The sequence below is a fragment of the Kogia breviceps genome, chromosome 12, assembly GCF_026419965.1.
Source record: "Kogia breviceps isolate mKogBre1 chromosome 12, mKogBre1 haplotype 1, whole genome shotgun sequence".
Lineage (NCBI taxonomy): Eukaryota > Metazoa > Chordata > Mammalia > Artiodactyla > Physeteridae > Kogia > Kogia breviceps.
The window spans coordinates 3,085,966-3,105,215 of NC_081321.1; the positions used below are offsets into that span (position 1 = coordinate 3,085,966).

Consider the following 19,250-nt stretch of genomic DNA (forward strand, 5'->3'; position numbering starts at 1 on the left):
ACCCTGGTCCACACGTGCCTCCACCAATGCCGTGGTTTCTGCCCAGACAGGTCCAACGGGCGCTCCTCCAAGCGGAGCCTTGGAGGGCACGGCCGGCACCATTACCTCCAACGAGTGGAGCTCTCCCAACTCCCCCGAGGGGAGCAACGTCTCTGGGGGCAGCCAGACCTTGGACAAGCCCATCGACAATGACGCGGAGGGCGTGTGGAGCCCTGACATCGAGCAGAGCTTCCAGGAGGCTTTGGCCATCTACCCGCCCTGCGGTCGGCGCAAGATCATCCTCTCAGACGAAGGCAAGATGTATGGTAAGGAGGCTGTGGGGCCTGGCCAGCAGCGCCCCCCAACTCACCGTCCAGGCCTGGCAACAGCCTCAGCACAGCAACCGCGCTCCTGCCAAGTGACAGAGGGGGGTGACTTCTCGGGGCTCCTCCCGGGTGGACGCTGCTTTACTCTGTCCTGGGCTCCCAAGGAACGGGAGGGCCTCGGAGGAGACGCCTTTGGGTGGATGTGGAAGACTGGTAGAGCATCTTCCCGGGGCAGGCTGGGAAAATCCCTCCAGCCTTCCCCCAGGCAAATGCCTCATCTTCTCCCAGCTTCCCACCTTGGCTGTGTAGGCGGTTAGGAAGGCCGTCCTGGCTCTTTCCCTCCCTCCCTTCCCCACGCTGGAGCCTGCTGTGTGTCAGGCAGGGTGGGACAGATCTAGACCCTGCCCACAGCTCGGTGGGGGTGAGCACACATGTAGCTGTACACAAGGCAGACGGGCGTGTCCCCGGAGAGGCTGAGGACCCTTCCCTCAGGGACGGTCCCCTCCAGCCGAGAGCCGTCAGGTAAGGCTAAGTCTTCCTGATCCACTGAGGATGGGAACATACAGAGACACAATGTCCAGCAGCCCCGTGGGAAGGACTGAGCGGTCTGCCCGGAGCTGTGTTGACTTTCGGATGGAAGAGAGGGTGTCTGGGGGAGCAAAACAAACACCGAACGGCTGTTGAGAGGCTCAGGTCAGCCTCCATCGACACTGGAAAGCCCGCCAGGACCCGCAGCTTGAAATGTGGGTCTTGGGCAGCTGAGGGGGTCTCTGACTGGCTGAAGCCCCTGACAACAGAGGGTCTCGCCCTGCCCCCCGTGAGAGGGCTCCAGGCCAGGCGACCACCCGCACACGGGTGCCCCTCCCGCAGCGCAGATGCTCTGTCAGCCGTGGGGGGGGCGGGGGGGCCGTGGGCGGTGACCCAGCTCATCTCCGAGGGCTGCTGTAAGAATTGCCACAAATTTAAGGGGTGCCTTGGACCACAGAAGTGTATCCTTGCGGGTCAGGAGGCCAGAAGTCTGAACTCAAGGGGTCCCTGGGGTGGGTTCCTCGTGGAGGATGTGTTGCGGGCCTCCCTCCTGGCTTCTGGTGGCAGATGGCAGCCCTCGGTGCCCTTGGCTCGGAGCTGTATCACTCCCGTCTCTGACCCTGTTGTCACGTGGCCATCCTCTCTGTGTCTCTGTGTGTCCTCCTCTTACGTGGACACCTGTAAGAGGTTACCACCCATGGGATTTAGGGCCCACCTTAATCCAGTATGACCTCATCTTAACTGATTACGTCTGTGAAGACCCCGTGTTTCCAGATAAGGCCGCCTTCTGAGGTTCTGGGTGGAAGTGAATGTTAGGGGCACAGCAACACAGTTCAATGGACCAAACTCAAATCTGCTTCGTTACTGGTCTAGGGTGCCGTGGAGCTGCACAGCGCCACCTACTTCATCCTTTACCTACACCTTCCCTGCAGGGCCGAGGGATTCCTTCTCTCCTGCTTGTTGGGGAAGCAGGTCCTCTCGAGCTAGACCCGGGCTCTGCTCCTTGGTCAGCAGTTAAAGCTGCTCGTCCTTCCTTACCAGCCCCTCTGCTGGGGCTCTGCTGGGGCCCCACTTCTGTGGGCCCCCACGCCCCGGGTCGGGACCCCCAGGCCTCCCTGCTTAACCACTTCCTGCTCTAATGCTTGCTTCTTACTTTTGGTCCCTACGGAAGCTTCGTGAAGCACCTGTGTGTCCGGGGTGGGGCTGCCGATGGAGGTCCCCCCCGTGGAGCTGGGGAGGAGGGGCCTCTGGTATCCCGGGCTCTTCCCACCGCTTTGGTGGAGAGTGGGGTGCGTGCTGGTCATGAGCTGAGGTGTCAGGGGCAGAAGGGGGAGGGGTGTGTCGGGCGGTCCTGGGTGCGGCTGGCGAGCTGTCCTGTCCCTGGGTGGGGCGGTGATCAGCGGCCAGGCGCCTCTCAGGACTCAGCTTCCTGCCTTAAAGGGACAAATGGTCTGGCAAACACAGGTGGGCGAGAGGCGCTCGGCGTAGGGAGAAAGCCGAGGGCGCGGCCGTGTGGGGAAGGCCCGAGGGGCTGCTGACCGTGGAGAGCCGGCAGACGGTGTTTGAGTGACGCCGTGGGCCGGCTGTGTGTTTGCGTGTGGTGCTAGAATAGACCGCTGGAACCGTTCTTCAGTGCACAGTTCAGTGGCAGTAAGTGCATTCGCGTTGTTGTGCAACCATCTTCACTGTCCGTTTCTGGAATTTTCTCATCCTCCTGAACTGAAACTCGGTCCCCATTAAACGCTCCGTCCCCCTCTCCCCCGGCCCTGGTACCCACCATCCACTTTCTGTCTCGATGGCTGTGATTCCTCTGCGGGCCTCACGTAAGTGGAGTCACACAGTGTCTGTCCTTCTGTGTCCGGCTCGTTTCACCGAGAGCATCACGTCCTCAAGGCTCCTCCGTGCCGTGGCAGGTGTCAGAACGTCCCTCCCTTTTGAAGCCCGAGCCACATTCCATCCTAGGAGTGGACCTCGTGGTGTTTATCTGTTCACCCGGTTGATGGACGTCTGGGTCGCTTCGCCTTTTTTAGTCGTTGCGGGTGGGTATTTCTATCCGTGTTCGCGTAGGAAGGTAGAGGGGTTAAGAGACTGGATCTCCGGGCCCCTGGCGATTGACTGAAGCAGGGTTCGCGAGAGGCAAGGCTGTGCACTTCCAGCGCGCCTGGGGCTGGAACTGTGTTTGGCAGGAGGGGAGCCGTTGAGCGAGGGAAGCGAGATGGAAACGGTGTCTGGCAGACTGTCCTGGCCTTGCCGGCGTCCTTTGCGGCTCTCCTTCCCTGTGCTGAGAGACGGGGAGCAGCTGAGGCCAGGAGCCTCTTGGTGATGGGGGAGGGGTGACAGCCTGTGCAGATGCAGAGAGAGAAGCTCAGGGAAGCCAAGAGCTTCGCCCAGGGTCGCTCAGGTAGTAAGTGGGAGTGGGGGCCAGGTGGGGCGGTGGTCAGCGCCCCCCCCTTACCTCGAGGGGCCCTGGTGAGCCCTGCGAAGAGCCTGCCTCCTGCCTGGCCCCTGCTCAGGTGGGTCAGGCTCTGGGCAGGGAGACCGGGGGCCGCCCCGCGGAGTCTGGCGACCGACCCAGCCCCCATGGCACCTGTCCTCCGTAAGTACACGTCCGCTGGGGTCCAGACGCTGGCTTAGCCCCATCTCGTCTTACAGCCTCGGGGGCAGAGCCAAGGCAGGGCCTTGCTGGGGGGGGGGGGCTCGGCAGAGCGGAGCAGCCCAGCTGGGGGGTATATATAGCTCTGAGCTCAGCCCCGGGCGTGGGAGGGGTGGGGGGGGTGCGCTAGAGGGACCAAGCGCCACGCTTGCTCAGACCTGGCCTCCCTCGGGCCGCTCGCCACCCCTCCTTCTCTCGGGGACCCACCCTGGCCATCCTCTGTGCCCCGAGAGCCCTGCTCCTTTTGCCCTGCCCAGCGCCCCACATCCAGAGGCCTCAGCTGGTTTCCAGGTGGGCGGCTGGCCTCAGGCAGGAAGAGCAAACTGCCCAGAGGAGGATTTGAGCCCTGGAGTCTCTGAGGACAAGGGGTCAGTCCTGCCCCCAGCTCGGCCCCCATGCGCGCAGAGCAGGGCCACCGACCAGGGCCAGGCAGGCCCGCAGGTGACACGCAGGCGTGGGACAGATGCACGCTGAGCCCGCCCCGCCCGTGGACCGGCTCCCCGGCCAAGGCTGCCCCTTCCCCGGCTCACGGCAGCCTTGGGCTTTGCCCTGTCACGGTGTGACCCTCGCCCTGGCACTGCCGGTCTCTCTGAGCTCGTCGCCCAGCCTGGCTCTGCCCCCCCTGGCAGGTGGCGGGAGGAGAGCGTGGCTCCCGTCTGGCCCCGGCGGCCGGGCTCCCCCTCCGCCTGCCCGCGGCCCGGGGCTGGCTCTGTCTTGCTCTGGGCGTTCGTTCCTCCCCTCCGCCCGCCAGGGCCCCGGCTCTCCTGGAGGTTGCTCTGAACCTCCCAAGTCTCTGCCCTCCTCTCCTTTCTCCCTTGTCTCCCTGGCGCCTCGTTGCCTGTTAGCTGTTGGGCGGTTCTCATCAAGGGCCCCACCACTCTGGACCAGGCTGGGCTGGGGCCGTGGTCTCTGCCCTCTGTGGCTGCGTGGTTGAAGGAGAGACGGGAGGGACATCTTTGGAAAGTAAACTGAGGGCACTTATGTTGTATGTAGCCAGTCAGCCGAGGGCTGGCTTATCTTGGAAGCTTTCTGGGAGGAAGTGGAGCTTGGCCAGGTGGAGGAAAGCGGGGGGAGTGAGCCTTGGCCCAGAGGCGGGGCTTTGCCTGCTGGGTTTGGGGGTCCCTGTGGGGATCTGGGCAAATGTTGTGATCAGGGACCATCAGAGGTGAGTCACTAGCTAACGAGAGGCTGAGCAGAGGCTGGACCCAGGTCGGGCTTTGGTCACTGAGGTGATGGGACAGGTCACGGAGCCTCGTCTGAGCTTCTGCTGCTACTTCCTCCCCGTGGTCCTCGGACCCTCCACTGCCCTGTGCTTCGTGTCCCGCTCTTCTGGCCTGGAACCCTGGCGTCCTGCTTCTGGAGGCCTGACGCTAGGCGCCTCTGTTCACATCCACTCTGTCCAGCGGCCAGTTGGGCAGGTCGTTTACCTCTTCGCAGCTTCAGCGTCCCCATTTTTCAAATGGGGATAAATGATAATACTAGCTTTTGCGGGGTCTTGGTTTTATTTATTTATTACTTATACATATATATATATTTTAAAATATATTTATTTATTTTATTTTTGGCTGTGTTGGGACTTCGCTGCTGTGCACAGGCTTTCTCTAGTCGCGGCGAGTGGAGGCTACTCTTCGTTACAGTGCGCGGGCTTCTCATTGCGGTGGCTTCTCTTCTTGTGGAGCACGGGCTCTAGGCGCATGGGCTTCAGTAGTTGTGGCACGTGGGCTCGGTAGTTGTAGCTTGCAGGTTCAGTAGTTGTGGCACACTGGCTCAGTTGCTCCGCAGCATGTGGGATCTTCCCGGACCAGGGCTCGAACCCGTGTCCCCCTGCAGTGGCAGGCGGATTCTTAACCCCTGCGCCAGCAGGGAAGCCCTACTTATATTTTGTGGGAAGATATGAAGAACTTAAAATGCACCATATGACCCTTTGTAAGTGCACAGCTCGGTGGCATTAAGTACACTTACACTGTTGTGCAGCCCTCACCACCGTCGTCTCCAGAACTTTTTCGTTCTTACCAACAGAAACTGCACCCACTAAACAATAACTCCCCCTTCTCCCTTCCCCCCAGGCCCTGGTAGCCTCTGATCTACTTTCTGTGGATCATGAATTTGCCTGTTCGGGGTACATCACAGTAGTGGAATCATATAGTACTTGCCCTTCTGCGTCTGGATTATTTCTCTTAGGACGACGTCTTCAAGGTTCATCCATGTTGTAGCCTCTGTCAGAACTTCATTCTTCTTTTTAATCGCTGAATAATATTCCACTGTGTGGATGGACCACGTTTTGTTGATCCATTTATCTGTTGATGTATATGTGGGTGTTTCCATCTCTTGGCTATTGTGAATAATGCTGCTATGAACCTGGGTATACAAATATCTCTTTGAGACCCTGCTTTCAGTATTTGGGGTATATACCTAGAGGTGGAATTGCTGGATCATATGGTGATTCTGTTTAACTTTTTTTTTTTTTTTTTGCGGTACGCGGGCCTCTCACCATTGTGGCCTCTCCCGTGGCAGAGCACAGGCTCTGAACGCGCAGGCTCAGCGGCCACGGCTCACGGGCCCAGCCGCTCGGCGACATGTGGGATCTTTCCGGACCGGGGCACGAACCCGCGTCCCCTGCCTCGGCAGGCGGATTCTCAACCACTGCGCCACCAGGGAAGCCCCCTGTTTAACTTTTTGAGGAACTGCCAGACTATCTCCCACAAGTGGCTGCACCATTTTACATTCTGCCAGCAACGTACACGTGTTTTAATTTCTTTACATCCTCACCAACGCTTGTTATTTTCTGTTTTTTTCTCAATAGCCATTCTAGTGGGTGTGAGGTGGTATCTCATGGTTTGATTTGCAGTTCCCTAAGGTTAGTGATGTCCAGCATCTTTTCATGTACTAATTGAAAGAAGACACCGTCTTTAGTGTAGCTGCTGGGACGAGAGGTACCAGTGAACGGGGTGGGGCTGCAGAGCTGGAGGGGACGTCTTCCTGCCCTTAAGGAGCTCAAATGACTTGAGCCCAGGGAGACACAGACCCTGTGCACCAGGCTCGAGTTGGAGTGACCTTGAAGATGGCGTAGGATTTCACCAGAAGCCTCAGAGCCCTTCAGGGACAATGGTGGTAACAGCTCGGATGTCAGGCCTGAAAAGTTTCTTCTCCACAAATAGCCTCCTCCTCCAGCTGCAGGTGTTTATAGCTTCAGTTGGTCCCTAGCCAGGGTGTCCCCCCTCCCCGGCCAGGCTGTGGGCATTGGTGGGGGCTGGCCTCCTTCCCACCCCTGCCTGCACGGGTGAAATGTCAGCTCCTGTAAAGAGCTCCCTGTGAGGCCTCTGTTGAAGCAAAGACCTATCTACCTGTGGGGAAGCTCATGCCTTTTTCAACTTTGAAAACGAATAGTTTTAGTTCTAATAGGACCTTATCAATAATATTAGCAAAACAACTGTCTTTGATGACCCTTCTTAAAGGGCATAAACCCTGAATATGTTTATGGCCCTGGGGTAGGGCTGGTACAGGGAGGAAATGAGACACCCAAGAGGCCTGTCCCTGGTAGGACTTACCAGATGGGATTTTCATGCTCTTGTGGGACTGAGGAAGGAAGAGCCTGGGGTGGCTGGCGGGACGTGTGTGACCCTGGGTGTGGGGTGGACCTTGCATTGGGAGTGCCCCGCCTTCAGCCCGAGGGTCCACTGCCGTCCTTGCCCATGGTGGGTGGGGCTGTGGGGGCTTTGGACACATGTCCTCTGACAGATGGGCCACAGTCTGGTGGGGTGTCCTTTCCAGTCCCACCCAGGCTTTCTCTGGGGTTGGCCAAGGCCACCTGCCACACTGCAGTGCCCAGCTGCCCGGCTGGCCTCCACGTGGTCCAGGCTGGCCTCCTGCCCCGGTCTGGGATCTCAACCACCGGAGGGTGGGAGGCCTGGGGGTATGCAGCTGGTGGCAGAGCTGGGACAAGGATGCAGCTCTTGCCTTCCCACCGGCTCACCTGCATTTTCTACTAGTTTCCTCCTGCTGTTGCGCGCTTTTTTTTTTTTTTTTTGGCCATGCTGTGTGGCTTGCGGGATCTCCATTCCCTGACCAGAGATTGAACCTGGGCCATGGCAGTGAAAGCCTGGGATCCTAACCACTGGGCCGCCAGGGAGCTCCCCTGCCATTGCTCTTCTTTGCTGCCTTCACTGTGGCTTCACGGCTCTGCACACTCCTTTCATCTGTCCGTTTCTCCCCCAGCTCTGGGAGCCTCCTGGCGTCTCAATCATCCAGGGCACTTTGGCTCCTACAGCTCTGAGTACCGCTGTCCAGGAGAGGGTGAAAACAGGTGGGCATTGGGCCTTCCCTGGCGGTCCAGTGAGTAAGACTCCGTGCTCCCAATGCAGGGGGCCCGGGTTCGATCCCTGGTCGGGGAACTAGATCCCACATGCACGCCACGACTAAGACCCGGCGCAGCCTAAATAAGTAAATAAATAAATAAAATATTAAAACAAAAACAGGTGGACCGGCTCTTGGTCCAAATAGTTGGCTCCCCCTGCAGGACCTGGGCCAGGGCCAGGGTCAGGGCCAGGAGCAGTGAGACATCACTAAGGACTTACTTCACGCAGAGACCCAGGGAATCGGCCGGGGGTGGGAGGGGGGTGGGAGGGGGGGTGGATGGTCCAGAGAGGCGAAGCAGAATGGTCTCTGGCAGAAGAAACTCCCAGCCCAGCCAGGGGAGACATCCGTGGGAAAAAGCAGCCATTGTGAAGCCCTGGGTGTGGCCTTAGAAACGGATGTTCCTGTGGCCTTGGGACAGTAATAAACCATGTGACTTTGAATAAATCACTTTCCCTCTCTGGGCCTTAGTTTCTTCTCGCTTAGGCTAGCTAGGACCCCTGGTACCCCCTGGTCCATCCCCTCAATCCTGTGTTAAAGAGAAGTTAGGAGATAGACTCTAGAAACACACTGCGGATAGAATGAAGATGCCAGGCCAGCTGCAGGAGCTGTTGAGAGGATGAACGTGTGAACACACATAAAGTTTACCGTGTTCACGCTGTGTTTGTACGGGTACCTGTAGGTGCCCACAGGCGTTCATTATTGCTGCTGTTTTCACGAGAGTGAAAGGAACTACAGCAGTTCCCTGTGTCTGTATAAGGCCTGGATTCGATGCCAGCTGGTTTGGAGGCAGTTGAATGGCCGGGTTGACCTCGGGAGGACCTCAGGGGGCAGGAAGGGAGCTGTTTGCCCCCCTTGGCTCCAGACACCCAGAGAAACCCAGGGCTCCACCCACACCTGGGAGATCCTCCACTGCTGACCAGCAGGACGGACCTGGCTGGAATACGGTCCAAGGGGCCCACGAGGGAGAGGAGGAGGCCTCTCCCGAGAGGAGAGGAGCACAACTTGAAACATACAAAGACAGCCGAGCCAGCCTGGGACCCTGGGTCTGGCTCCTGTGACCCCACTGCTGGCCTCGTGCCAAGGGCCCGGGCTGTGCCTAGGGCCTGTCTGTAGGCAGAACTCCTGGACCCTGTGGCAGAGACAGAGGTGGTGCCGGGGCTGGGCGGGGGCTCCGTCCTCATGACATGGGGGTCATCTGTGACGTGTGGAGTAAGGGTCTCAGCCGGGGCTGGGCAGGGGCCTCCCAGCTGCTGTTTAATGGGTGCTACAGAGTACACGCCACTGCGTCCTGCCAGGAGGCCCGCCCGGACTGGAAGTGGACCTCCTGTGGACCGAGCACCTTCTCCGCCGGGCCCTGAGCCACTTCCAAGTGGCTGAGCGAGGACTCAGACCCGGCTGTTAGCCCCACGTCTGCCAGTGGCCACCTGAGTGAGATTTTCTGGCCTCGGTTTCTCCGTCTGCCTGCCCTTCTGTGGGCGAGGTCGGATTTCCTGTGACGTCAGTGAGGCTCACACTTCGGGACCCCTCACCCGCGTGGGCCCCTTCTAGGCGCCTCAACTTCTTATTTTATTTTATTTTAAACTCTTATTTATTTATTGAGCTGCACCACACGGCTTGTGGGATCTTAGTTCCCTGACCAGGGATTGAACCTGGGCCCTAGTAGTGAAAGCACCGCGTCCTAACCATTGGACTGCCAGGGAATTCCCAAAACTGTTTGTTTATTTATTTATTTTTAATTAATTTATTTATTTTTGGCTGTGTTGGGTCTCGTTTCTGTGCGAGGGCTTTCTCTAGTTGCGGCGAGCCGGGGCCACTCTTCATCGCGGTGCGCGGGCCTCTCCCTATCGCGGCCTCTCGTTGCGGAGCGCAGGCTACAGACGCGCAGGCTCGGTAGTTGTGGCTCACGGGCCCAGTTGCTCCGCGGCATGTGGGAACCTCCCAGACCGTGTGGGATCTTCTTTGAACCCGTGTCCCCTGCATCGGCAGGCAGATTCTCAACCACTGCACCACCAGGGAAGCCCGAACTATTTATTTATTTATTTATTTATTTATTTTTGCGGTATGCAGGCCTCTCACCGTTGTGGCCTCTCCCGTTGCGGAGCACAGGCTCCGGACGCGCAGGCTCAGCGGCCACTGCTCACGGGCCCAGCCGCCCCACGGCTCGTGGGATCTTCCCAGACCGGGGCACGAACCCGTGTCCCCTGCATCGGCAGGCGGACTCGCAACCACTACGCCACCAGGGAAGCCCGAACTATTTATTTTTAATTAAAAATTTTAAGGTAGCTTTACTGAAATATAATTAACATGCAATAAACAATCCGTATTTGGAGTGGACAGTTGGGTGAGTTTGACTCTTATGGAGCCATCGCCACCATCAAGAGAGTGAGAACCCACCCATCACCTCCTTAACCTAATTTTGTGTTTGTATTTTCAATTCTTTTTCTCAGAGAGGGCCTCCCACTTTTTAGATGTTTTAGACCCCAGAGAGAAGCTCAAATGAGACCGGGATAGGAAAGCACTTTGAGAATGATGTTGGACTAATCGGAAGTGAGAGGTTATTTGTACTTCTTTAACTCCCAGTGTTCCTGCAGAAGACGTGGCCAACATCTTATCATTCATTTAGCAAATATTTATTGAGTGTGTGCTGTGTGTAGCGCTTTTCTAGCTTTAGGTGTGAAGAGACAAGAACCCCTGTTCATAGGAGCTTTCCTCCTGATGGGAGTCGGGGATAGACCGTGGGTCGCATGGTGATCAGAAGGAGCTGGAGAAAGTGAAGGGGGTGTGGGGGGACCTCAGCTCTCAGTGGGGTGTTTAGGGAAGACGTCCCCCCCGATAATGGCTGTTGAGCAACGATGCCCGTGGGGTGTGAAGGTGAGGGAGTGGCCCCTGCGGGTCTCTGGGGCAGAGAACAGGACGCGTGAAGGCCCTGAGGTGGGAGGGGCGTGGCACGACCAGCAAATAGCTCAGAGACCAGTGGCAGGAGGTTGGAGAGGGGCTGAGCTGGGGGCGGGTGGACAGATCCTGCGGGGGCCTTCAGGCTATTGCAGGGGCTTGGATACTTTCCAGGGAGGGAGGAGGGAACCGTTGGAGGGGGTTTGGGTTCTAACAGGATGGCCGTGGCTGCTGCGTGGAGAATAGATTGGGAGCAGGGAATCCAGGCAGAAGGCCGTTGCGTCGTCTGGCCAGGGAGGGAGGTCGCTTGGACACGGGGCTGGTGAGAAGTGGCTGGATTCTGACCTAGTTTGAAATCAGAGGCATCAGCTTTTGCTGGCAGAGTCATTCGTTCATTTGGCAAATAGGTGCCGGGTCCTGGGGATGCAGACCTGAAGGGAGGTGTGGTCCCCTCCTGAGATGCTGAGAATCTAGCAGGAAAAGACAGACACGGAAGCGATGGGCTGCTACCCACTCCGTGGTGTGGGCTGGAGCGCCACGAGAGCTGGATCCTAGCCGGTGACTACGGCGCCTCCAGACCAAAGTGCCCCCCCATCCCATCAGCTTTCCCACCGCCGGCACCACGCCCACCAGTGATGTCCTCGGCCTCGGGGCCCAAGGGGAGCTGCTTCCCGCCCTGCCGTTTGCCCCTGGACTACTCACGGGGGCCTGGAACATGTTTGTTTTACAGGAAGGGGCGCTGAGCCCCAGAGAGCTGCTGTTGAGCCAGAGTTCGGGTCTGTTTCCAAAGTCTGTACAATTTGGGCACATTTGAATGAAAAGCCTACGGTTGTCAGGGCGCGTGTTTAAGAAGAGAAGGCAGGGCTTCCCTGGTGGCGCAGTGGTTGAGAGTCCGCCTGCCGATGCAGGGGACGCGGGTTTGTGCCCCGGTCCGGGAAGATCCCACATGCCGCAGAGCGGCTGGGCCCGTGAGCCATGGCCGCTGCGCCTGTGCGTCCGGAGCCTGCGCTCTGCAATGGGAGAGGCCACAACAGTGAGAGGCCCGCGTACCGCAAAAAAAAAAAAAAAAAAAAAGAAGAGAAGGCTGTGTGAGGGTCTGGAGGGAAGTGACAGGCCGAGGCCCTAGAGCTCGTTTGTGGAGCTGCTGGGCTGCGGCCTGGCTCCTCGACTTCCAATCCCGTGAGGGTTTCCAGTCCTACTGGTGATGGTTAGGTTAGACTCTGCCTTTCACAGCTGCGGCGTGAGTGCCTCTAGTTAGATGTAGGGTAGGACTGTTGCGCCTTCATTGGACCACCTGTGGAGTACCTTTTCCCTGGGAAGCTTTGAGAAGAGACATGGTGCTGGACCACACGGGCTTAGAGGCAGGTCAGCCCACAGATGGTGTCCCTAGGGTCTCGGCCTCCCCCCTCCTTCCCCGACACAGACAGGCCAGCGTGTCTTTCTGGCAGATGAGACCTCCTGAGGGTAACCTTTTTTTTTTTTTTTTTAATTTTATTATTTTTTTATACAGCAGGTTCTTATTAGTCATCCATTTTATACACATCAGTGTCTACATGTCAATCTCAATCTCCCAACTCATCCCACCCCCACCCCCACTGCCGCTTCCCCCCGCTTGGTGTCCATATGTTTGTTCTCTACATCTGTGTCTCTATTTCTGCCCTGCAAACGTGTTCACCTGTACCATTTTTCTAGATTCCACATACATGCGTTAATATATGACATTTGTTTTTCTCTTTCTGACTTACTTCACTCTGTACGACAGTCTCTAGGTCCATCCGCGTCTCAACAAATGACCCAATTTCGTTCCTTTTTATGGCTGAGTAATGTTCCATTGTGTATATGTGCCACATCTTCTTTATCCATTCGTCTGTCCATGGACACTTAGGTTGCTTCCATGACCTAGCTATTGTAAATAGAGCTGCAGTGAACATTGGGGTGAATGACTCTTTGAATTATGGTTTTCTCAGGGTATATGCCCAGTAGTGGGACTGCTGGGTCATATGGTAATTCTATTTCTAGTTTTTTTAAGGAAGCTCCATACTGTTCTCCATAGTGGTTGTATGAATTTACATTCCCACCAGCAGTGCAAGACGGTTCCCTTTTCTCCACACCCTCTCCAGCATTTGTTGTTTGTAGATTTTCTGATGATGCTCATTCTAACTGGTGTGAGGTGATACCTCACTGTAGTTTTGGATTTGCATTCCTCTAATAATTTAGTGATGTTGAGCAGCTTTTCATGTGCTTCTTGGCCATCTGTATGTCTTCTTTGGAGAAATCTCTATTTAGGTCTTCTGCCCGTTTTTTGACTGGGTTTTTTTTTTTTTTTTTTTTTTTAATATTGAGCTTCATGAGCTGTTTATATATTTTTGGAGATTAATCCTTTGTCCATTGATTCATTTGCAAATATCTTCTCCCATTCTGAGGGTTGTCTTTTCATCTTGTTTATAGTTTCCTTTGCTGTGCAAAAGCTTTAAGTTAGGTTCCATTTGTTTAGTTTTGTTTTTATTTCCATTACTCTAAGAGGTGGGTCAAAAAAGATCTTGCTGTGATTTATGTCAAAGAGTGTTCTTCCTATGTTTTCCTCTAAGAGTTTTATGGTGTCCGGTCTTACATTTAGTTTTTGGATCTTGTTTTGTATCTTGTTCCAAGTCTTGTTTTTATATCCATTCAGCAAGCCTGTGTCTTCTGGTTGGAGCATTTAATCCATTCACAGTTAAGTTAATTATTGACATGTATGTTTCTATTACCATTTTCTTAATTGTTTTGGGTTTGTTTTTGTAGGTCCTTTTCTTCTCTTGTGTTTCCCACTTAGAGAAGTTCCTTTAGCATTTGTTGTAGAGCTGGTTTGGTGGTGCTGAATTCTCTTAGCTTTTGCTTGTCTGTAAAGCTTTTGATTTCTCTGTTGAATCTGAATGAGATCCTTGCTGGGTAGAGTAATCTTGGTTGTAGGTGCTTCTCTTTCATCACTTTAAATATATCATGCCACTCCCTTCTCACTTGTAGAGTTTCTGCTGAGAAATCAGCTGTTAACCTTATGGGAGTCCCTTGTATGTTATTTGTCATTTTTCCCTTGTTGCTTTTAATAATTTTTCTTTGTCTTTAATTTTTGTCAATTTGATTACTATGTGTCTCTGCGTGTTTCTCCTTGGGTTTATCCTGCCTGGGACTCTGCGCTTCCTGGACTTGGGTGGCTATTTCCTTTCCCATGTTAGGGAATTTTTCAACTATAATCTCTTCAAATATTTTCTCGGGTCCTTTCTCTTTCTCTTCTCCTTCTGGGACCCCTGTAATGCGACTGTTGGTGCATTTAATGTTGTTCCGGACGTCTCTTAGGGTGCTTCATTTCTTTTCATTCTTTTTTCTTTATTTTGTTCCGCAGCAGTGAATGCCACCATTCTGTCTTGCAGGTCACTTATCCGTTCTTCTGCCTCAGTTATTCTGCTATTGATTCCTTCTAGTGTATTTTTCATTTCAATTATTGTATTGTTCATCTCTCTTTGTTCTTTAATTCTTCTAGGTCTTTGGTAAACATTTTGGTAAACATTTCTTGCACCTTCTTGATCTTTGCCTCCATTCTTTTCCCGAGGTCCTGGATCATCTTCACTATTATTCTGAATTCTTTTTCTGGAAGGTTGCCTATCTCCACTTCATTTAGTTGTTTTTCTGGGGTTTTATCTTGTTCCTTCATCTGGTACATAGTCCTCTGCCTTTTCTTCTTGTCTATCTTTCTGTGAATGTGGTTTTCCTTCCACAGGCTGCAGGATTGTTTGTAGTTCTTCTTGCTTCTGCTGTCTGCCCTCTGGTGGCTGAACCTATCTAAGAGGCTTGATGGGAGGGACTGGTGGTGGGTAGGCTGACTGTTGCTCTGGTGGGCAGAGCTCAGTAAAACTTTAATCCCCTTGTCTGCTGATGGGTGGGTCTGGGTTCCTCCCTGTTGGTTGTTTGGCCTGAGGCGACCCAGCACCGGAGGCTACAGGCTCTTTGGTGGGGCTAATGGCGGATTCTGGGAGGGCTCATGCCAAGGAGTACTCCCCAGAACTTCTGCTGCCAGTGTCCTTGTCCTCACGGTGAGACACAGCCACCCCCCGCCTCTGCAGGAGACCCTCCAACACTAGCAGGCACGTCTGGTTCAGTCTCCCCTGGGGTCACTGCTCCTTCCCCTGGGTCCCGTTGCACACACTACTTTGTGTGTGCCCTCCAAGAGTGGAGTCTCTGTCTCCCCCAGTCCTGTTGAAGTCCTGCAGTCAAATCCCGCTAGCCTTCAAAGTCTGATTCTCTGGGAATTCCTCCGCCCGTTGCCAGACCCCTAGGTTGGGAAGCCTGACGTGCGGCCCAGAACCTTCACTCCAGTGGGTGGACTTCTGTGGCATAAGTGTTCTCCAGTCTGTGAGTCACCCACCCAGCCGTTCTCCAGTTTGTGAGTCACCCACCCAGCCGTTATGGGATTTGATTTTATTGTGATTGCGCCCCTCCTACCGTCTCATTGCGGCTTCTCCTTTGTCTTTGGCTGTGGGGTATCTTTTCTGGTGAGTTCCAGTATCTTCCTGTCGACGATTGTTCAGCAGTTAGCTGTGATTCCGGTGCTCTCGCAAGAGGGAGTGAGTGCACGTCCTTATACTCCGCCATCTTGAACCAGGATTTCTGAGGGTGGCCTCTTGATTCAGGCTTGGCAGTGGGGAGAGGTCGGCTGGGGGCTCCATGTGGCCTTGGCCGTGCTCTCCGGTTAGAGCCCAGGTGGCGGACAGCCCACTTGTCTTGCCTCTTCCCTGCATCAGCAGCTCCCTCACTCCTGCTGCTGCAGCACTCCGGGCTCAGCCAGGCCCAGCAGGACCGGGCAGGTCCCGGAGGTGGAGAAAGGAGGTAATAACTCCCGCTCAAACCCTCTCGCCCTGCCTCTCCCCACCAGTGCCCTTCTTTGTGGTCTAGTCTTACCGGTGGTCAGTGCAGCTCAAGGCTCACCTGGCTTCCCAGACTGAGCTGGCCCCTCCTCCTGGGAGCACGCGGCATATGGTCCCGTCGGACCCGGGCACAGGGCCGTCATGTGGGCACGCTTCTCTCCTCCACCGCGTGGTGAGCTCTGGAAAGCAGGGAGCCCCTTGTCCTGATCTCATTAACGATAAGGGAGGACGTGGGGCCTCGTAGTCCTGGGGGATCTTGCAGCATCACCTCTAGGAGGCTGGGCCCACAGCGAGCACTCGTGTGACCCGTTGACGGTCTAGCTGGAGCCGTGGAGCCGTGCTTGGCTGGGTTCCCTGTGTCCGGTTAGGGCCACGGGTTCCCCTCTGGAGACACTCTGTGGCTTGACACCTGCGTCCCCCGTCCCCCTTGCTGCCCGCACACGGGGCAGACATCCTGTCGGCTCCTGCTCATTAGCGGAGGTGGTGGGGACCGTGGCAGCTGCCCGGGGGAAGGGCCAAGGAGGGGAGGCTCCCGGGCTGCGGTGGGGAAGGCTCTGAGGGGGCTCTCGGAGCTGTGCGCCCACCGGCCAGAGATCCACTGCCCTGTCACCACGTTCTCAGGTTAGCACTCCCCCAGAGAGGCCGCGGCTCCCTCTTGCTGCTGGGAGATCCCTGGCATCTCAGGAGGGCGGGGGGGGCCCTGCAGAATCCTCACCGCAAGTGCCACTCGGGTTGGGGAGGCCGCTAAGGGGCCCTTGAGCTTGCCTGCCTTTGCCCTGGTCCCCCCACTGAGTGGGCGTCGGTGTCTCTGCAGGTCGGAATGAGCTGATCGCCCGCTACATCAAGCTCCGCACAGGGAAGACCCGCACCAGGAAGCAGGTGGGCCCTGGGGCAGGTATCCTGGCACTGGTCGGCTCCCAGGGTGGGCCCGGCCCTCCGCAGGACCCAGGGCCGGGTGTGGACCCTGGGGGCCAGCTTGGGAGGGGTCCTGTGCCGGGTGTGCCACAGACGGTCAGTTTCCCTGGGGTCCCTTCTGCCGTCACCTGGGAGGAGACCCCTCCCCATCCGACTGCACTTCTATTTAACTGGGAGAGGTGGGACCGAGGTCCCATCAGTGACTGATCCTTTCGTTCATTCGTTCGTCCATTCAGCCTGTGATGGGGTGGGGGGCTGTGGAGGGCTGAGGGTCAGGGGAGCCGGCCGTCGGGGAGACAGGAACCCCTCTTCCTGCCACAGGTGTCCAGCCACATCCAGGTGCTGGCTCGGCGAAAAGCCCGCGAGATCCAGGCCAAGCTAAAGGTAAGGCAGAGGCGCAGCAGCCGGAGGGCTCGGGTGGGCCAGCCTCCTGGGAGTTGGGGCTCTTTTCCCAGGAGGAAAAGTCTTCCCTTGGGTTTTGGGGCTGGCTGCTTACGTGTGGAGCCAGTGAGCTCCTCAGTGCTGAGGAAAGTGGGGTTCAGCCTGTAACCTCTCTCCCACCTGCACAGAGGACGTTGACTGGGGGCCGTGTCTATGTGTCTGTGCGTGTATGGCCAGGCTCACAGCATCCTGGGAGACAGAGGCTGGTCTCCTGCTGTGCTCCCCACCCCCTGCAGCTCAGAGGAACCGGGCACACCCTGAGTCCCATGGTTAGAGCAGCAGGGCTGCCCTCCAGACCCCATTTCTTGCGGACCGCGTGACCCCTTACTGCCGTCACCCAGATCCTGTGGGTGGCAGGCCTGCAGGGTGGGGTCCGCGCTGGGGGAGGGGCTGGTGGGGCTCCCTGGATCAGCCCCACCTTGCAGGCGTGTCTGCCAACAGGCTGCTACACGCAGGGCCGGCTGCTGGTGGGAGTCCCCTCCCCACGGGACTCGGGCATCCTGGACCCTGGACCCAGGGGCCCTTGGCTGAGCCCTGGGAGGGAGCAGGCTGCGCCATCACGGTGGATGTAACAGAAGAGTCTATGGCTGCTTGGTAGGAGGGGCTAGCACTTGGGGCTGAGACCAGTAAATCCACAGGCATTTTAATTTTATTTTTATTTTTTGGCCGCACTATGCGGCTTGCGGGATCTTAGACCAGGGATTGAACCCGGGCCCTCGGCAGTCGAAGCGCGGAGTCCTAACGGCTGGACCGCCAGGGAATTCCCCACAAACATTTTTTAAAGCAGTGGAAGCCCTTCGTTTTTCTTCCAAATTCAATATCACCCTGATCCGTTATCAGAGGAGCTACTCAGGTCAAAGCCAGGTTGGCGAGAAGCAGGGTAGGGACCCCTCGTGCTAGTCACCTCTCAACCCCCGTGACTCTCGAACCCGAAAGCATCCCAGAACCCAGTTTAAAAGCCCCTGGACCAGAGGACCACGGAGGCCCCATCTGGCCCCGTTGTCCGTGACCCTGACACTGGAGGCTCTGATGGAGCGGGTGGGAACTCCCAGGGGGCTCCATTCCTCCTGCATCAGCCCAGCTGTCCCCCGCCCCTCACAGCTGCGGCCCAGCCCTTGCTCCTTTGTCCCCGGGACAGCTGGCTGGGCCGCAGCTGCTGGTCTCTCCCTCTCAGGCCGGCACATGTGTACCCGGACATCCCCGGCCCTGCAGCCCACCTGTTCCTCACTCCCCTCTCTGGTCGGCCTGTGACTCACCAGGGCCCGGTAGGGGACCGGATGGAGAGCCGAATGTCCAGGATTCTGTTGAGAGCCATCGAGGGGAGCTTTGCATTCCTGTGGGGGCCGGCTATGCGGCCCCCGTGTGCTCGAGGAACTGAACCTGTCCCTGTCCACAGGCTCTAACATGGGGCTGGGAACAGCCTCTGTGGACCGCTGTACAGGCTTCAAGGGGAGCCATGGACCCCTTAAATGATATGCGCATTTTCATGGACATGCGTTTTTCGGAGAAGATTGGTCTGAGGATTTTGTCACATTCCCCAGAGGGTCTGGGGCCTAATGTAGTTAAGCTCCCTGGTGGATGGCAAGGTCAGGTAGAAGTCCTCGGGTCACGGCCCTGGTCTGGCCTGGCTCTGCCCTGGGCCGTGCGCCCGCGGCCATGTCACCCGCCTGCCTCAAGCTCCATCCAGCTTCCCCGCCTGTAAAGTGACAGGGTCGAGCAAGGTGGTATCTGAGGTCCCCTCCAGCCGCAAAATTCAGTAGCCTGGCCACTGATGTCACCCCCCACTCCCACCTGGCTCCTGGCCCACTCGCTGGTCCCTGGCCATTCGTTTAGACGGGCCACCGGGAAGGGACTCAGGTTGCCGACACAGGGTTGGAGCTCTCTGCTCTCCCACCAGTGCAGTTGTTCACAGAGGTTTGTGGGCCTCCTGGGGCGTGGCCTGCTGCCCCATTCGTGTCCTGGAGGGAGCGGGCCTGGGCATGTATGGCGTCTCCCTCCCGAAATCAGCAGAGTCCTTGGGGAAAGGCAGCCTGACGCTTTGGTTATATCAGAGACGGCCTCAGAGCAAGGCCCAAGTTTGACCCCAAAAGGACGGTGGGCCTCCCGGGCCCTCTGTGGTGAGGATGGGTGCCGTCAGATCCTGATGTGCCCCTTCCTTGGTTTGCTCAGCCCGCCGGGCCTTCAGAGGTCAGAGGTGATGGATGTGCCATCCCGGACGGACCTTAAGGGCCAACTGTCACGTGACCCCCGTCAACACCCAAG

At 56.8% G+C, this 19,250-nt stretch overlaps 1 protein-coding gene across 11 annotated transcripts in view; it reads left to right on the forward strand.

Moving 5' to 3' along the window:
* The window catches only part of TEAD4 (TEA domain transcription factor 4), a 69,545-nt gene that overhangs the window by 25,522 nt on the left and 24,773 nt on the right, over positions 1 to 19,250 (forward strand). For 6 of the 11 annotated variants that reach the window (XM_067008534.1, XM_067008537.1, XM_067008531.1 and 3 more), the window contains 3 exons: positions 51 to 305; positions 16,447 to 16,511; positions 16,869 to 16,931. In XM_067008534.1, coding sequence (XP_066864635.1) covers positions 299 to 305; positions 16,447 to 16,511; positions 16,869 to 16,931 — 135 coding nt within the window. In that variant the 5' untranslated portion in view covers positions 51 to 298. Of the gene's footprint in view, positions 1 to 46; positions 306 to 3,786; positions 3,855 to 16,446; positions 16,512 to 16,868; positions 16,932 to 19,250 lie in introns of those variants that run through there. The other 5 variants (XM_067008533.1, XM_067008532.1, XM_067008535.1 and 2 more) reach the window with 3 other exon arrangements.